Here is a 20,259-nt window from a genome sequence, read left to right as displayed (position 1 = left end):
CATCGCCCGTTTGTGCTCTTTTACTCTGTGCCTCATGTAAAGCGTATATGAAATACTCAGATGAGGACGAACGTGGAAATGGCCAAATGCTCCTTTACTAAGAAAGCCACAAATCTCCCGTGTCGTACTAAAATACCTCCTACGCAACCAGTGGTCGACTGTGTACAATATAGAGCCCCAAAGCTCAACCCACACAGCCCTCCCATCCGAGACCTCGACGCTACCCTCACTAACCCAATCAGCTGGTTTAACTTATCACATGCTGACACAGTAAAACAGTGTCAGTCAGTTCTCACACACACACACGGGGTCCAGGAGGTGCGACAGAATAGGCCTACTCAACAATCCCGTCTCCTGAATTATTGAACGTTTCGGAGTGAACAGAATAACACATTAGCATAGAGACCTTATGGGCTCAATCTGACAAAGCTCAGCGTGCGAGTGTGCTTTTGAGAGAACGAGGGCTTGGAGAAGAAATTAAAGTAAGGATGAATACGAACAGTGGATTGCCTTGTTTAAATGACACTTGTCGCACATTGTAATCTGAGCAAACATTTAAAGGCGAAAACCTTAAGTGCAGATGTTACTATATTATTTGTTTAAAGTGGAAACGATGCTGTGATGCTAACAGTTACACCGTGGCTAAATGCGTTTAAGCATCTCTGACTAATACATTCCTATTTTCTGTTTTTAATTGTCCTGTGTATAAATTATAATGCAGGATTTACCTTTTTAAAACAAAAAATATTTCACACAGTATCTTAATAAAAGCTGCCATCTGTAACTTTTAAGGGGGGCATTTCCCCCCCAGATTGTTCTTGGAACCCCTCCAAAAATATATAGCGAACAAAGAAAGTAATTAAAAATGAATTACTTTTTATTAAATGATTACTTATTATTATGAATTGTGTAAAGAGTATGCATGCAATTATCTATGATTATATATCTGCCCGATCAGAATATGTGTTTGCCTCCCCCAGTTGAGCCAGCCTAGTCCCGGGCCTGATTATAAGCTTACCATTGTGAATCGTGGAAAGGTAAGGAGACGTTATGAACCCTGATTCATGTACTTGCGCAATAACATCTTTTTTCTTATCTTTCATTTACCAAAGTTACAGATTGTAGCTGTAATGAGAGCTCAAAAACAGCATGCATTACCAAAGTGTAGCAAAATGCCAAGATTCATGTGACAGCAGGACACATGAACTACTTGTTGCAATTCTTCTGTCCAGCTGTATAGCGATTAAAATGTAAATGAAAACGCCCAGTGTCCACGTGCTCATACACATAGTAGCCATAAGTGTGGTATTTTTCACGTACACGGTGGACAGTTGCTGTTTGGTGATACTTTGTGCCCGCCGACGTCTGATTGAGATGCAAACAGAGTATAACATTAAATAAAAATACACCTGAGGTCATCCTTCAGTTACCCTCTTCACGCCCAGACGCAAACTCCCCTCTTGGCAGTCTGACGTTCGAGATCCGATGTGTTTCTCAAACAATTCGCAAGCCAGCGCCAAGGTTACACAAATGCTTTGGTTCCAGCTGTCTGCTGTAAAAAAGGGCCGGTGGGGCGTCATGGTGGAATACGGCGTTCTCATCAAATCCTTGATACTTGCTGTCCAAGTACAGCTAATTTGATTTCACGTTAGCGGTTGCAACATATTTTGCTGCTCCCGTAATGCGGGTGAATGCATTTTATTAAGTTGTATATTAGGTAAATACAATAAAGGCCCATTGACAAGGCTGGGGGTGAAACAAGGACCACTTTGTTTTTTAAGGACAATCTCATGGTGTGCTTTAGGGTTATTGTGACAAAGTGATTCGGAGCTGGATAGAGAAGGCTGAAACAAACAAACACACACATGCACGTGGATTGCCTTCGGGCCAAAGACTAAATAATGACATTGCCAATCATCTTTTAATGCAGAGACAGTTTGGCCTCATCGAAAGAGAACGTATAGACACACGTCTCATGCTAAATAAGAGCAACAAATTAGTCATACAAAAAACAAATGGTTGCCAAGTAGCTGAATGGTTCTTTTGAGCCTGGGAATCACAACTATAGATGGTATGGCACACCTCAGTAAGTGAAATGTTGATATCTAATAGTTCACTTTTCTGATAATCTGATAAATGTGCAGTGGTCCCTAAAAACACTAACACTAATTTAAAAGGCTTTAAATGATAAAACAAACGAAATGTACAGCAACATAGTCATGATATTTTGAAGTTAAATAAAGTTCAAAACCTTCAATTTATCTTCCATCAAAACTTTTGAAGTGTAGAGATCTGTGGCATAAAATCTTCACAGTTTTACAAAGGTCGTGATCATATTATGAAATATTGTGATTCTGCGTGAAAAAAAGTTTGCTATTATGTTGCCATATTGTCCATCTAATTCAAACTCGAGGATCTGTGTGCTGAAGTTTCCTCCCACTGCACATTTACACAGGTTTGGTTGGGGTCAATTTGCCTCTCATATCTGTGTTTGCGTGTGCCTTTGTCTCACCATTACACATTCCCACATGAGCCACCACAGCAGGAATGTGACGATCAGATAAGATGTATCACCTCTCATCAGAGGTAAATCAAAACCACACGGGTTAGCCGAGGACACAAACTACCTCCAAACCGAGCTGACCAGCCTGTCTACATATCTGCTCGACAGGAAAGTCACTTCTTATCCAACAGCGATCGTTGTTATCTAAGGAGTGGCGTAGTCCTGTCCATGGTGGCATGTTCTTGAAACTCAACTGGTGCTAACAAGTCAATACAACAAACCGATGAGATGTATAGGACCTTCACGTCTGTAAAGTACAAATGTTAATATTTCCATCTGCTCAGTAAAGGTTATTTTACTGCTTTTACAGTCACAAGAGAAACGCAGAGCTATTTGTTTAATGCAAAGACCACGACAGAGCTAACAGATGCTGTGAGTGTTGACAACTACATCAATTACAAGATCAATACATGCTTATGAGTTTCAATGAGGTCTACCCGACACCGCTGATTAAAACACTTCCCATGAGTCCATTACGTTTAACCTGCTGTTGAGTGTGAGGTGTGTATACTAAAAATGTTTTAAGACTTATGCAACACTCATAAATGTATTTCATTGCATTGGAGAGTAATATATAAATTCAAATATTTATTAAATAATCAATAATTAAAGTGGAATTTCCAAACAATAATGCACAATATTTGAATACTGTAAAATTGTTAGGTGAAAATATGAGGTCAAAAGCTGATTATAATGTTTAAGTACACGTAAGGTTGTGCAACGTTTAATCACGATTAATCGCATCCAAAATAAAAGATTGTGTTGACATAATACAAGTCTGTCTACTGTGCATATTAAATTTGTATATAAAGACATACATGTACATCTTTACATTTAAGACAAACACAAAATTAAAAACTTAAATGTTTATAATTTAAATGACATTTAATATAAAAATAAATACATGTACGTTTTTCCTAAATTTATATATCTGTTTGTACATGTGAAAATAAATACAAACATAATAAATATGCTCAGTACACAAACAACACAAACCTTTTTGGAAACGTTACGTTAAATAGATTCAATGTTTCACAGTGTATAAATATCGTCATAATTCGTATTGTTTATGAGCCGATTTTGCAATTTTAACCTACATAAGTGAACACAATCCCATAATGCATTGCGAGAAAGACAATTTTACACAACATTGTGTGTGTGCGCTATATATTCTTTGTGTCATACGGTATTGTGGCCTCAGCTTAGCAACAAGCAAACATCAAACTCGAGTCTAAACCCCCATCAGCATTATATACATTGCACCATGAGTGCCGACATCAGAATTCTTGCCTTTGTAGAGCAAGTTTGACAAGCCGACTTTTTTTTATTTTATGGATTACCACGAAAATATACTTTAAAATCTAAAATACTTAATACGCAAAGTATATTTCTATAGTTTCCTTTAAAAGTGTGAACATTCTGTTTTAGTTTAATCCTTCGTAAGTTATATGTCCAAAGATGTTGTACACTGTGTGTGTGTGGATGTGTAACACTCACTAAGTGTCCAGGGGTTGGTGATCGTGAGTCTTTGAGTGCTGCTGAGCCTGGAACATCCAGTATGGGCCATTTCATCTGCAGATACTGTGAACACACAAACGCCACACAGATCAGACACCATAAACACTAATTATACTTCAATTACACATACAGACGGGCCAAAGGTACAAATCTCCCTTTTCACTTGTGTCAATTGAAAGGCTTTGGCATAAAACAGGTTAAGAGACGCTTCCCCTCAGTGGGTGGCAATGCGTTTTTGTCAGACCTGTTTACAATAGCACTTTATGAATACAACGTGTTTGTGTCTAGACAGGTTTTTCTCATGACTCATGTTAAATGAACAAACAGCGCACTGAGAACGGTTCACTCAAAACTGAAACTGTCACTCCTGAGTCACTCGGGTCTAATCCAGCGTTTCTCAACCAGCGGGCCGGGACCCTTAAGAGGGTTTAACCAATCTTCAAGAGACAAAACATGCATTCAAATAAGCTAAAACTATTAAAAACCAGAAGATTACTTATTTTAATTTTCTTTATATTAATGCATATGAAGAAACACGTCATTCTATATGGCTTGTGCAACAAACCACAACGTAGCTTAAATAGAAACTTTAAATGAATATTAACTTAACATTATGAGATCGTTCCATCCCACCGTACTTGTTCTTCAAAACTTGTTTTTGAAAGATGATATTTTTGAGTCATACAATAGAAGTCAACTCATACAACAGGGTTATTTGGTTACTAAAATTTCTTAAAATATCTTCTTTTGTGCTCTACAGACGAAAGAAACTCATACAGGTTTAAAATGACATGATGATGAGTAAAAAAGGAAAGAGGTTTTTGGGTGAACTATCCCTTTAAATTTGATTTGTTGGTTGATATGCAAAGCCAAAAAGAATTCGTATGGACTTCTTCACTAGTCTTTTTCCTGTTTATGGATGTTGACATCTCTCGGCCACAACAAGCTGCTGTTATACAGCAAGCAAGACCCGTGCAAAAGTTAGTAAGTGAAGACAGAATTGATCAATCTCTTTAAGAGAATCTTCCAGCATGAGATACACAGACAGTCATAAATAACGGAGCGGTCAGCGGAGAGCCATTCTACAAGCAGACACCTGCGTGTCTGTGTGTACGTTACAGAGAGCGAGAGAGAGTCATCGAGCGTGAGGAATGGAAGCACAGCGGAGAGAGGGAGTGTGAAATCTGTGTTTGTCTGGGAATGTGTTCCTACAAGAGTCCAGCTGTGGGTGCCTATCGAGGGATGTTATGTGTGTTGTGTGTAGGGGACAGCTGAGAGGAAGTCCCATGGAGAGAGGCGGGAAAACTGGACTGTGGTAAAAACGCAGGCACATATATAATGCTCGAGTGAACAGACCTGCACTTTTGACCTCTCGCTGCGTGACGGTCACTTGTTTTAATCACGCAAACATCGCTTCACTCTCTCTGTGTGGCCTGCATGAATTCCACCGTGGGCTAAACAGGTGTGTTGATGTTCACTACTGTACAATGCCATTTTTAATAATAAATCCAAAGCTTTTGTTTTTTTATCTTTATCAGATCTTCTCGTTTCGCTCCATTTCGACTCATAGCTCATAGCTGGAGTCTCAGCGGAGTTGTGGTTCGAAATCTCAGTTCAGACATCTGGTTTGAATATCAGATTTTAACAGCCCGGAAACTCTTGTTTTTATGTGCATTTTTTGGACTGCCCGAGAAAATTCAATTTTTTAAAACACATCTCGCTTGATGTAAAACTCGCATTTATATTTTAAGGAGTGCGGCAGTTTATTTCACCAGAGTTAGGTCACCTAAGCCTCAATATTACACTGCAGCATCGATCAATTCCCATGATTTACAGCGTGATCTTCCAGTGATCTTATACAACACTGTGTACTCGGTTCCATGTGGAATCTGCACCTGCAGAACTAAACAGATCTATTCCACACATCTCGTTTGCATGGTTATACATGTCAAATATTTTTGCCCTGATCGGTTTTCCTGTAGCTTAACTAGTAAAGCAATGCAGAAGCGGTGCAAAAGAGCTCGGGTTCGATACTAAGTGAAGCGTCTGCCAAATGCATCCATGTAAATCATGTTTGCAGTCTAAATGGAAAAAACACACCACGACCAAATCCTGTCCAAAGCAGCCGCAGGATAACAGTGGCAAAAATAACCTCAAATAGGGCTGGAAAACGATTAATCGCACATAATCGCATTCAGAATTGATGTATAAATGATATATAAACTTTTAGTGATTTTTATATTTGATATTTTTCTTTAATATATGCATGCATGCATGTGTATGTGTTTATAATACAAATGACTATGCAGAAAGACATGCATCATGTAAACAAACATTGTTTTCTGGATGCGATTAATCGTGATTAATCGTTTAACAGCCCTATCCTCAAAACAGTTTCATGAACCAACCAGAACACATTTGTTATTTAATATAAATCTATAAACAGAGGGGGAATCCAACATGAAGAAAGAAAACGGATCACCCAAGTAACAAAATATCCTGTACACTTAAAACATAATGACATATGCATTTCGCTTTTCAGATAAATTCATTCGGATTTAGGAATGTTTTTGAAAACAAAAATACTGAGCGAAAAACATTTTTCGCTGTGTATACAATCACACTGGAAATGATAGGTATGTGATGATTGGATGATGGCATTCTTCAAATCAGACCAATTGTTTTTCTCTATTATGCTGTTTGGCTAACTGTCTACACTGCAATCAACATTTGACTTGGAGACAAACTCTCCAAAAAACACTGGAATCTGACAGTCCGCCTGCTTTGTCTCTCAGCGTGAATAAGAAAAATGCACAGCACCAGATTATTTTACATTAGACAACATCTTTTCTCTCAACAAACTCCTCCAAATCCTCTAAATGCCAGTTTCAATGATAGCCCCAGGAGACCTCAACAACTCCACTGACGACAAATGAATTGATGCGGGGGTCCGCTCCACTTCTGAACTTTCATACCTTCGACCTTGTTTCAAGCGCAGCATTATGAGGAAGGAAGTTTACATGGCTATGGTTAAAAATTGAAAAGACATTACAGCACAAAAGGAAGAAGGGAGGAACAGAGAGAGAAAAAAACACTTTCAGGAATGAGTTTTGTCTGAACAGGCCAAGGGTATTGTTTCCTGACAGCTGGGTGACTGAGGGGGGTTCAGAGTGGGCCCCTCATTCCCATCCGAAAGAGAGGAAATTCTTGGGGTTGACATCAGTCATCTCCCCCATCACACACACACACACAAGCCTAAAGCTTGAATGTTAGAGTATGAATACTGGGCCCACACAACTGCTAAAGAGAAACAGAAGGCCGCCATTGCTACTCTTCAGTTGGACATGTATTATTCCACCAAAGGACTCCAGGCCAAGATATAAAACACAGACAGAATTGCATATTAAGCCATGAAAATGATTGTTAACAATACAATCGGTTCCAGTAAAGATAGCTTGTTCCAGTAAAGGTCTCTAGATCTGTCTCCTAGCATTTAAAAAGATTTTTGCCAGACCCCTGTTTAACGTTCACAAACCTAAGAACACATGGTGTAGTTACAAGACAGCTTTAATGACTTTAAAGCTGCAATCCGTAACGTCTCTATCGCCATCTCTGTTAAAACATAAAATATCAGGTTACCTTACGTACTTATCTTTCAATATTGAAGTGTGTTGAAAAAAACTTTTTCCCACAATATTTTATCTGACATCATAACTTATAAACTATGATTATCATAAGTGTATAATTGAACGCGCTTCAGCTTTAATTCAAATTTACAGTAATAATTTACAATAACGTTGTAATTGTTAACATTAGTTAATGCTTTAGCTAACTTGAACTAACACAAAACAAGCATTTATTAATAGCAGTTCATTTCAGTATTTACTATGGATGTAAATGAAACATTTTATTTGTGTATTTATTTCGCTTTAATTTAAATACAATTGTGACATTTTGTCAGCGACAGTCTTGATTTCATCTGACAAAAATGAGCGCTAGTTTGAAATGGTCACTCTTAACAAACCCCTTTCGAACAACAACATCTCTTTATGCCTCTGTCTGTTTGTTTGGATCTTAAGAGGAGTCTTGAGGCAACAGTAGTTTCTGGTCAGTTACGTCCACTTTGGCTTGTATGTCATTGCCAGTTGACTTTGGCGTGTCAGTGAAAGCTGGTAGTGTGTCCGGCCAAGATGAGGAAAACCTTCACCACCCAACATCACAACTGTAAAGTTCACTCCCCATAAACTCCTGAAATGATTTCTCTGTTTTGGCTTTTCAACCCTCTCAAACACCTCAACCTGACACAATTCCTGTCGCTGTTGTGTGCTGGCATCCTGTCCATTTAGCACTTCAGCTCTATCCAAACAGTGGTGCCGACTACGCCACTGCGGTCAGGGCCTGGCCCCCTAAAACTGTCCTCACGCTGGCACAGAAGTACAGCGATGAAAAACCTTATGCTGGTCAGCAAAAATTTGTTTCCGAAAGACAAGGGTGGTTACAATTTGAGAAGTGCTTTGGGCAGAACAAGAGAGCGGACTGTTTCAATGGAGCCCTGTAAGTGTTTACAATGACACAGGAGTAGAAACACACACATAAACTCGATTTGCCAATTACCCTTTACAGTACACATCAGGCAGTGTGCTAATGCATTACAGGTGCCCTTGAGTTAAGCTTAAACAAAGCAACAGAGTCGTAAAATAAAGACGTAAAATAAAGACTATGAAATTGTTCATGTTGTGTTTAGATGATGTTTATGTTGTTAAGTACGAGACTTTAAAAACACCTAAAATCTTTGGAAAAAATACTAAATATTCCAAGATTAATATTTTAATATACAACAGTCACAGAAACGAGGCAATGTTTTATTACACTTATAAAAGAATGATGGCTTAACATCCAAACTGTTATTAAATCAGAAAGTTAAAATGCCTTTAAATTGATAGTTCACACAAATTTGCTCACCCGCTTCATGTCATTCCAAACCTGTATGACTTTCTTCCGCAGAACACAAAAGAAGATATTTAACCGTTGACATTCAGTGTATGGACACAAAACTCCAGAGACATTTCTCAAAATATCTTCCACAGCGGATGGAGTAATATACGGTTTATGAAGGTTTACATTTTTGGTTTACTATCCCGTTAACAGTGGTAAATTTACTGTAACAAAGAGTCCCTAATGGTTTATTCCCCTCAAAAGACAGAAAAGGGAATATGATACAATATTCCAATGAACCTACCGTCACACTCTACTCAATAAAATCTGTTTCACACAAGCCGTGCAATGGGTAAGATTTGAAAGGATATCTCCATTTTTGTCTGTAGTTACAGATGCATTTGGAGCTGGATAACACTCAACTGCTGTATTAGACACCCTACAGAGTCAGAGACATGTCCTGGACTCTACATCACGCTATAAAACTTTCCAGCCAAGTTCCACAGACTGTGCATCAAGTCCCTCATTCCTCATCCTACATAGAGTCTCTCAACTTCAAAACTGGGCCTCCGACAGACACTCAACCTCCAACTATTTGATCCATTTTTCTTGTCTCTAACGTTCTTCCAGCTTTCTGCCTCGGTCTCCAACGAACACTGCGAACATCAGTCAAGCGGCCTCCTAATGAGAGCGAGGACACAGATGCGACAAAAGGTGGCTGAGAATTTCCCAGAGAAAAGCCAAGCACCGAGGCCTTTGGTTTGGTGAACAGAGAGAATATGGCATATGCTCTTGGGGTCGCTGGGTGCCAATGCCAAGTCCAATTGTTCGGCCCCTTTCATTGATACAGAAGCAAATTCGAGGGGGGGCAAGAGATCTTTGTCAGCTCGGAGAAGCCGCGGCAACACTGCCAGGGATGCTGCGAGGCAGATGTGAGGGACATTTGTTACTGAGGGAGTGAGCAGCGACTGCCAGCAGCACACAAATAGAATCAGCCTGACAAACTTACGGCTCTGCTGTCGAGGTAATGAGGGGCTGACGCGCTCTGTAGGAAGATGAGTTTGTAGGCTAAAAAAAGTTGAGAGTAAAACTCTGAGATGATGATGGAATCGGAGACACAATGGTAACCATGTCTTTTTAAATAATACAGTTACTAGAGTCACAGTTATGTAAAGTTGCAATAATATTTGTAGTGCAATACACAATTTTTTAAGGGCTGCAGTATAATGGGTTAAATTATAATCACGATTATTATGTCTGTTTTTCACTTTAGCATATTATTATTAATTCATAATAATATTGCTATATTTTTACATTTTACAGCAAATTCATAAATGCTCCAATCTGCTGCTGTCAAATCATTATTTTGGCTAAAAGAAAATACTCACAATTAATTATCACAACTATTTTGTCCGATTAGAAGTTCTTTACATATTATTATAAATAATTCATATAACATGTTGCAATCTGCTGCTTTTAAATAAAAAAAAATTTTTTTATCACTTATTATTATGTAATTCTGTCAATTTAGAAGTTTTAGACACTATTTCAAAGCATACAAGGCACATTTATCAACATGATTATGTAAAACAGTCGATCCCAAACACAAAATAAAACATCTCACAAAATTAACATCTTGACGTGGCTCCGTTTATATAAATAAATATATTAAACACATAGATTGCGTAAAAAATTGCGTATTTTAAAGTACAATTGTTTCATTACGTAAGCAGAAAGAGGACAACAAAACCAATTGGAGAACAGAGAACTTGCAAACGCGAGTAATGTGCAGGTTTTCCTGCCAATTTGATCTCAGTAACTATTGTATTTTGGTAGAAACTGCAGTTTTCATTTATAAGAGAAGGTCCCTATAAAAAACAGATCTGGTGGAAAAGCTGTTCGTTTTCACTCTCCATAATTTGAAACCCTGATTCAAACCAGCTCTATATGATAGGACTGCAGAATGCCATCCTATTCATAACCACATCTCACTTCAACCCCATACATGCTCTCAGCCCAAGTGGATAACGCCAATCACCCAGCGTGTGGCCTGTATTTATGTAGGACCCCCTGGTGAAGCCAATTGGGCCTCCCAGTGGCCGGTGTGTTAAAGCGTTAAATCACATCTCTCAATCTGAGCAGCCCATCACTGATAACACACGCAGTCCTGCCCCACACGACTGCCTATTGTCAGAACAGGCCGGCATCCTAATGCAAGTCATTAACACCTACTGTTAGTCCAACCTGACCACACAATCACCACCTACCACTGACCACACACAAAAGAGGTGAGAACAGCCCGACTAGTTCAAACTAAGCTCCATTGTTTAGATGCGTTGTGGGTAATTAAATAATTATACAAGTCATTGTTAGGCAAACGACAGATGCAATCATGCTAATTGGAGGGAGAGGTTCGCCATGATGACTCAAACTGGGTGGACCCGCAGCAGCGCTCCGTTATTGAGATCAGCGAACATTTAAAGAGAGATATGACGAGCAATAAGAGGAGCAAACCCAAATGTCAAGTGAGCGCTGCTGAACGTACATGCGTTAAAAACATACGTGTTAAAAAGTCCCTAACTGACCTTGTTTGTGGAAAGGTCTATCCACACTTCATCAAAAGCTCAAAGTTTCACATACGTGTAAGAATACCCCAAAGGGGCGTGGCCTAAATATGAACCCAATTGGTAACCAATGACTAAATAACGCATTACCGAAGGTTGTTTAGCTGGAAAACTATTTCAATAAGTATAATGTGGTTTCCCTCGTGTTCTCTTTTTCTAAATAAGAAAATAGAGAAATCTCTCAGTGGTTCTGTCTCTTTATAAGTAAAGTCGTTCCTAAAAACATCTTTAGTGTTCTGCAGTAGAGTTACACGTGTGAGTAAATAATAAAAGGTATTTCATTTTCTATGAACTGATCCTTTAACATGAATACATGTAAGGCATCTCTTAAGCAGCTCTGCTAAGTTAGTCAGCATGTCTATAGACCCTCATCCCTGCGTGATTTCCTCCGTCCCCTCGGCTGGACGACGACACGCTCTCATAGGCAAACTGGGCCACATTAACAAGTCTGCTCAAGATGCAGGTATGTTTGTTTTGGCTCTGCGAGTTGTTTACAGTGCGGCTAGACGAAACATTTCAATGGCACTATTTATTTGAGCTTTTCGGAGTCTGTGCTTCTGCACAGACAACCGATTAGAAAACTTTCATTATGTAAAATGTATCCACGAACCAAATCTCCTTCTGTCTAAGAAGCTAGTAAGAGAGTCTTTTTGTGCAGTTTACTTATCTTTTGTCTACATGCTGTGAAACAAGTTCTTGGGTTTGTCAAGCGAAAACCTGATAAGACTTTATGTAACTTGCATGAACCGAAATAAACTTTTCTGCAGCTGGACATCAATATATATTATTAAAAAGTATATTAAAAAATGCAAAGGTACACTCTCTTAACATCAATTACTGTATGCGAGTAATTTGTTGGCGGACTTCTCGGAGACGTACAGGCATGAAGATGACTGGCAGATGTTGCAAGCCAGATTCAAACTTGAATTGCCCAAATGAGCATCACAGTCGTGCGCTAACTGCTAAGCCACATGTTTCTGAAAAATCATTACCAAAAAGGAATAAATAGAGATTGGAAACATGAAAAGGTTATACCTACAGACCCCAACTGTTTACTCGAGATCAACAGTACACAAATCAGGTGCCTAGTCAATAGTCATATACATCCTGGACATATACGCCCTAGACCACTGGCATATTTCAAGCATTTCTCAGTCTCTCTGGACCGACTGAAGTTAAGAGGTACTGACAGGGTTCTGCTGCTCTCACCGGGGCGTCTATTGTGACCTGGGCGTCCTTCTTGCACTTCCATTCATTGCCTGACAAGACTAAAAAATGGGTCAAAGGCCAACCTGCCCGAGTGCACACATCTCCATGGCAATGTGGTCCTATTTAGGCAGGGCTCATGGGCCTCTTAACATGCTCTTGTACACAAAAGAACGATTAGTAAGAAAGGACAAATGGAGATGCGTGTGAGCTTCTATGAGCGTAAGGGGAAAGAGCAGCGGGCCAAAGGTTTAACTGAACAATTGAGAGATTCCAAGGTCTGATCGGGACTGATGGATGGTTTGGGCTTTTAAGGTAAGCAACAGTCCATCAGACCGGGCCAGGACAGCATTGCCAACTCTATTGAAGTCCACTCTTGTTTATCAGCTACGGAGAAAAGCCCTTCAAAAAGCTTTCATTATGGCAAACACTTGATCTATACACTTTGGTATGACACTAACCGGTTACACTAACAAATATTGAAGAAGTATGATGAATTATTTAAATACAGGTGCTATAAGAAACAATAATAAATAGCAAAATCCACTTTAGTTGAATTTGCACAGTTGGGACGATTGCCCCCAAAAACACAATTTTCTGTCTTATAACATTTTATTTTCAATACTCTAAAAACGTTAAAAACCCTTTTGTTTTTAACATTAAAGATTTCTTATTGCACAGCGGGATCTTCCACCGCGCAGCAGTTGTCATGCCCGGTACGTTACGGTTGAAATGTGACTGTGACTTGATGGTGATCTACGACTTCCTCCAGTCGGGAATCAGAGAAGACTGTTAAAATGTTTTTTAATGGAGAACAGCACAGTTTGAATAATACGGTTTAATTCACCATGGAAGAGCTTATTATTCGCACCGCACCCATAGAACGAGAGAAAGAGAGAGAGCTGATGGAGTCGGGCACTACGGAATAATTGGGCTATTGTATCCTACAACACAACGCAAGGTCAATCGAAACCTCACGCATAATTAGAACCACAAGAAAATAATCGGGGCATCTGGCAAGAACTGGCATCGGCTCAAGCGCTGAGGGCAGGCGGCCATATTGTTTAAGTCAATTACCACTGTCTTCAGAGTTTGCTCTTACCTGGCATTTTCTGTTACTGATTTAACCCTTGATGCGGAGATACACGTACATATCGGTCAAGCTCAAACAGATATTAGACTCAAACATTTCTATTATAAACGGCAGAATATGTGTCAGTAATTGTGTCTACGACAGTAGTTCTCAAACTGGCGGGTGGGGAGCCAAGTTTTTGTGGCATTTTATGAAATATAGAAATTTATCATAGATTTTATGCAATCAAACATCAGAAAAATAACACCACTAACCAAAAGGATTGATATTCCTGGATATTTTTTTGGTTTAATGAAAATGGTAAGTTTAAGAGTCTTTATTTGGGGGGCCAGATACAACGAGACGCCGTAACTTTTATAAATATGCGACAGACACGTTTTCCCTGGCAACATAAATTCAAAAAATGTTATAAATTATACAGCCATAACAAGATGAGGCACATGTATCACGCCCAGGCTTAAAAGGTCTTTAAGGTCTCTTTTTGCAGCCGAAAAGAGAAAATAAATATTTGCTCGAGTGTAAATTTGATCGTGCGGCTTCTCAATAAGGGCTTGTGCAACGAGAGGCTAAACATATACTGCTACCATTTAAACTGGCCTTTTCACTGTCATGACACATCATTTTAGAGAGAGAGACGGTGGAAAGAACAGACGAGGCTAAATTAAACACATTTGTTTCTGCACACACATACCACAAGTATTATGAAAACAGAGCGCTGAGTGTGTCCACACTAAAGCCCCTCTGACACACACACATGCCCGCACACAGCAGTCTATAGAAAGCTGGGTGTACGTTTGCCTCTGCAGTGAAAGCATATAGAGACAAGCCTAGACCTCCTCTGAGCTCAGACTCAACTTTACAATCCAATACTCAGTCTACACATCCTGCTGTACCATGAAATACACCCACACACACACACACATGTAGCAACCATGCTCTTTTACTGGCTCACAGGGGGGCAAAAGCGTACACAAAGGGCACAAACACAAGCTTTCATGACAGACAACACAAACATGCACACATGCAAAAAGCTTGTTGCCAATGAACTGTTGCCTCATTGGATTAATTTAATTTAAGTGCAAAAACACAATTTGTATTTGATATGACAGGGAGGCCAAATGTTAAAGGAACGGGTCACCCAACTTATTTAGTGTCTTTCATTTACTTTCAGTCTGGTTCACATACAAATCTATGATACGTTTTTAAAATAGTTCTTCAGCACTTCTGTCTTTTGGATCTTGCAAGCCACAGGTTGCATCTTCTACATTCATTATATGAACACATTAGGAGTTTGAAAAGTTTTCACAGAAGAAAGTCATACCGGTTTTAAAGGCCTTTTGTGTTTTGTTTATGGATGAACTATTCCTTTAACGTGCCACTCATTGATTTCTTCATTCATTTGAAAGACATCCTTTACGTGTAATGCGACAATAGAAGTTCTTCGGCTGTCAACAGCAGTGAGCCTCCTTCACAACATGTTCCATCATCTGTGTTTTTTCAGGACAGAACAAACAGGAAAGCTCACCACACAATGAGAAAAGCAAACAGCGTCCAGGCCTCGCTGTGTGAGGTTCTGGTGATGTCCACAGTGGAGCTCCGTAGTGTGGACGTGGACTACGCCGAGGGTCCGAAGGGGTCGTGAGCCCTCACACCTCTACACGGTTGAAAAGCTCTCCTTGAGATCCGGATAATGGAAAGGAAACCAAACAGAGCCGGATTCGACTGCGTCCGAGAATGCAAGGCGCTAATGGAGCCGACTGCGTGCATGACACGTTTGAGAAATTAGCTACACAAGTTAAACTAACAAGCTAACAAAATCCATTGTTTTTATTCGCTGCCGAAGACTTTAAATGGGGTTAGAAGCCTGGGGTTACATGGAAATTCATTGTGTCGCGAGGTGAAGGTTTGGAACACAAATGTTTTTTGGCCTTATTTTCTCTTCAACGGGGAGCAAAAATAAAGCGGGAGTCAAGGATAAGACATATCCACGCCATAAACTGTAAACAGCTATTAAACACATTTGCGTCAGCGCGTTGGCGTCTTGAACGTCTTGTAAAAGCTCGTAACACTTTGTAAACGTATTGGAAATTAAGTTATTTTAGGACATTTCGTCACTTAAAGTCGAACGCACATGAATCGTACCTGATTTACATGGCTTGCGGTTGTTTAGTCTGACTAATGCTTACAGGGTGACGTCAAGAAAAGTGTGAATTCGTTTTTTGTCCAGAAAAGCCAGAATGCGTAATGTTTTGTTTAAATGAGGTGTGAACTAGGGCTGGGTATTGATTCAGATGTTCCAGTTTGTTTTTCGGTTCTCAATTTATCTTCAATGCATACAGATAAACATCATATAGATATTTCTTAAAAAAGAACTGTAAACATCATATAATATGTTTTGTATTTATAAACACATGTATGTACATGTATTTATTCATGTTTACAAATAATTTAAGTTATATATAAATATTAATTCATTTATTCAGTATGTGTTTGTTTTTATAAATACAAAATTAATATGTACAGTACACAGCCATTTTATATTATGTAAAGACAAAATTTTATTCTGGATGAGAGCAATCGTTTTACAGCCTTAGTAAAAATGCTTGAAACATAATAAGTGACTGCCTTGTACTGGCAGTGCACATTAAAGGGATAGTTCACCCCAAAATGAAATTTCTGTCATTATTTACTCACCATGGAGTTTTTCCAAATCTGTATGAATGTCTTAAAAGATATTTGGAAGAATGCTGATAACCAGACAGATTTTGCCCCCCATTGACTCCCATAGTTGGATTTTCTTTTTCTTTTGAACACAAAAGAAGACATTTTGAAGGATGTAAGACAGCAAACAGTTCTGGGGCTCTTTTGACTACCATTGTATTTTTCCTAATATGGTAGTCAATGGGTATTGAGACCTGTATGATTAGAAGCATGATTCCAAATAGGTTCATCAGAACAAATAACATTTATACAGATTTGGAACAACACGAAGGTGAGTAAACTATTTTGATACCTATCCCTTTAAGTAATCCATGGACACGTCGTGATTTTTATTAATTTTCAATTGTGCAGTCTTCATCCATAAAATAATCGCTCAATCTAAACTAACTTGAAGCAAAACGAGCCAAAGAAAAGACGGAAAGAACAGAATGGAGGAAGCGCGAGACATCTTATAGTTCACAAAGTTCATCAGACACCTTCATATGAAAGTTCAACTCATTTGCTCTTTTATATTCAAATTAGATTGGCTAACTCTCCTAAACCTTAATTTGACGTTATGTACACGAATGCAATCGTCTCAAAATACTTTCATGTGAACTTGTGACATGAACATCAAAACCCCATGTAGGTGAAAGCATTGCATTGAAAGCAACTAAACAACATGAAGACACATGTTAGTAGAACAGAAAATTGAAGTTTGTGAAGATACAGGTTATAAAACCTTATCAAACAAACACTATATGCATGTAAATACAGAGCCTGTATAAGCAACTTTCAATAATCCTAAATGTCTAGCGCCTGTTATTGGAAAACGTAAAAGTTATAATAGTACTATAAAAGTGTGAATGAACAACATTGCAGTGATTTAATAAAAGGTTTTCGAAAGATCTAGTCGATGTATTGTACATTTCTACCCATCATGCTTTGTGCTGAAGAACAGGCCTGGAGGAAGACAAATATCAATCATTTATGTGTGTTGATCTTCAATCTTGAACTGTGAAGATCTTGAAGCTCGGGCTTGAAAAATCGCGTTAATTCACACAAACAAACACGTCTCAACAAACCCACTCAGCTTTATGACCCTTGACCTTTCACCGTTAACCTAAAGGGCACATAAAGTAGTGAGTGACAGCTAAACCAGAGAAGCAGAGTCAGCTTTTAGGAGTATGTGTGTGTACACAGGCACAGACTGACCCCTTGGCACCGGAGCAGCGTGTTGAAGCTCTATGAGGTGTTACGATTACCCTGTGGCCTCAGCAGTGAATTCTCACCCGGTGAGACTAATTCTGGGTCAAAGTCTCTCCGACATTTAATCACATTTGTTTGCGAACACCTCCACATTATCCGAATCATGTCAGAGATTAACAACTATGGAAAAGAGAGGGATGGGTAGAGAGAGAGAGAGTTCTGGTACTTGTTTAGGATCTTTTACGGAGCTCAAACTAATGAATAAAACCACAGCAGGAGACTGAAGGGAAAAACTATTAAACATACGTTTCTCTCACACTCTCTCTCACCAAAACACAAATAAACAAGTGCTATATTCTTCTAAAACAATCATTCATTTTATCTGAAAGAGCTGTGTTTACTGTAATAGTTTGTCAATAATAGCGGTAGTCCAATATGGTTTTTACAATACAACTGAACAAAACTATCTGAACAAAGACCAGGAAGCAAATAACCAAAACAAGGAAATAACTAAAACATTAGATGTGAAGATGCGATTTGGATTCAGCGAGAACACAATATCCTCACGTGAGTGCTGCGCTAGAATTTGCTAAATCGACCATTTTAGTCGCAAATGCACCCTATATTGAACCAGTGCCAAAATATATTTGGGAGCATTTTTGTGAGAGCATTTTATGGTGGTGCAACCTGTTTTTATTACTGTACAGAACACGCTAATAACTGCACAAAGAATGTGCGTGCTGTGAGCAACAGTGACTGGCCCGGCTATTCATATAGACAACGTGATTTTTCATCCTGCTACTTTCCCACCGTTTCTATATATAAACACGCGCTAGATGGATGGGTTTCAACATTTATACACGTCTCTCGCGTCTGCAGCGAGAAATGCATAAGCACTAGTGTTTACGCCGATTCGCACTGCCAGCAGCACTTGAAACTGTAATTTTGACCCTCAACCGTTTGGAGTCCATTGAAGTCCACTATATGGAGAATAATCCTGGAATATTTTCATCAAAATCCTTAATCTTTTTGCGACTAATGAAAAAAAAACATAACATCTTGGATGACAATAGGGGTGAGTAAATTGTCAAGAAAATGTATGTTGAAAGTGAACAATTCCTTTAAGGAAAAGCATAAAGTTTGAGATATTACTGCCTGTCAGTTGAGTTTGTGACAATTGTTTTTTGCATCTTGTTTTGTTAAGGTGAATAAAATACTTTTCCTCATTAATATCATCATTGAGGATGTGCTTCTAGTTTGTGCAGCCTCCATAAACACAATAATTTACCATGACTATGATAAATTAAAATACAATAACTATAGCTAAAAAACACTAAATCACGACGCTTCTTCTGAATACCATAGTTTAGTCACCCTCATGCAATTCCAGATTAATATGACTTACTTTCTTTTGGCAAACAGAGATGAACACAAAAATCGGTCAAAACGTTGACTTAAAAAGCACATACATTTATCATGCAAGTAATCCAAATCACTCCAGCGGGTTTACAAAATGTCTTCAGCGTTTGTGGAAAACGATTCATGTATTCATACAATTAAACAAAGTCACACATCAATGATGTCATGAGGGTACATTGAGAGAACTTTCATTTTCAGGTGAACTATTGGTTTAAAAGTTTTGATTTCTGACCGCATGCTCATTTGATAATAGCACAGAATCAGTATACGACTGAGCATGTAGGTGTGGTTCCAGTTTGTGTGTGTGAAAGATCTTTAAATGAGAGTAAGGTGTGTGTGTGTGTGTGTGTTAGCTGTAGGATTCTGAGCTGCTGCTCTTGGTTTCTTTGTCCTGTCACACATGCCAGTCTCAACTCTCAAAGAGCCCATTCACCACCATGGCTGCACTTGCCAACACACACACACCGTCCTTTCCTTTCTGTAACACACAGTCCAATGTAACACACGCATTCCTTCTTAAGTGCTGAGTGCAGAACACGGCACAGCCGACTCGCTGCCGTTTAGCCGAAATGGGCTATGAAAACTCAAAAGCTAAATCCTTTTTAGAAACTGAACATCACGTGAGAGGGATTCCGGCACATGCTAAACCGATTATTGTGACTCCCTTACAAGTTCAGTTGACTTAGTATGAGACATTAAGTATTCTAACCCAACCACCATGAGGTGTGCCGCAACTCTTGATTCAGGAGTTCTGCAATGTTGTTGTATGCCGTGTTCACAGCAGAAAAAGAAAAACAATGCCAAAACCACGTGTAAAAAACGACGGCATGCAAACACTTTTTAAACATGCCGTCCGCCTCGCCCCTTTCTTCAATTGCTTGGACAAACAGCAAGTCCCGGCCCAAGCTAAACAAGAACGTGGACTGCATTTACAAAGTTTTAATAGCACCAAAACGTCAAAGTCTTCTTTCTCCAGGAAGCCAAGCTACTGC

General features: G+C 39.0%; 1 protein-coding gene across 2 annotated transcripts in view; it reads right to left on the bottom strand.

The window, feature by feature from the left end:
• tcf7l1b (transcription factor 7 like 1b) overlaps positions 1 to 20,259 on the bottom strand; it is a 41,363-nt gene that overhangs the window by 10,155 nt on the left and 10,949 nt on the right. Inside the window, exon 4 of one of the 2 annotated variants that reach the window (XM_079468287.1) lies at positions 4,061 to 4,144. The exons of the other annotated variant lie outside the window; for it this stretch is intronic. Within the exon in view, the coding sequence (XP_079324413.1) occupies positions 4,061 to 4,144 (84 nt within the window). The remainder of the gene's footprint in view (positions 1 to 4,060; positions 4,145 to 20,259) is intronic. 2 annotated transcript variants of the gene reach the window in all.

The sequence above is a fragment of the Barbatula barbatula genome (assembly GCF_947034865.1).
Source record: "Barbatula barbatula genome assembly, chromosome: 11".
In the NCBI taxonomy this organism is placed as follows: Eukaryota; Metazoa; Chordata; class Actinopteri; order Cypriniformes; family Nemacheilidae; genus Barbatula; species Barbatula barbatula.
This window is presented reverse-complemented; position numbering and strand designations above follow the sequence as displayed.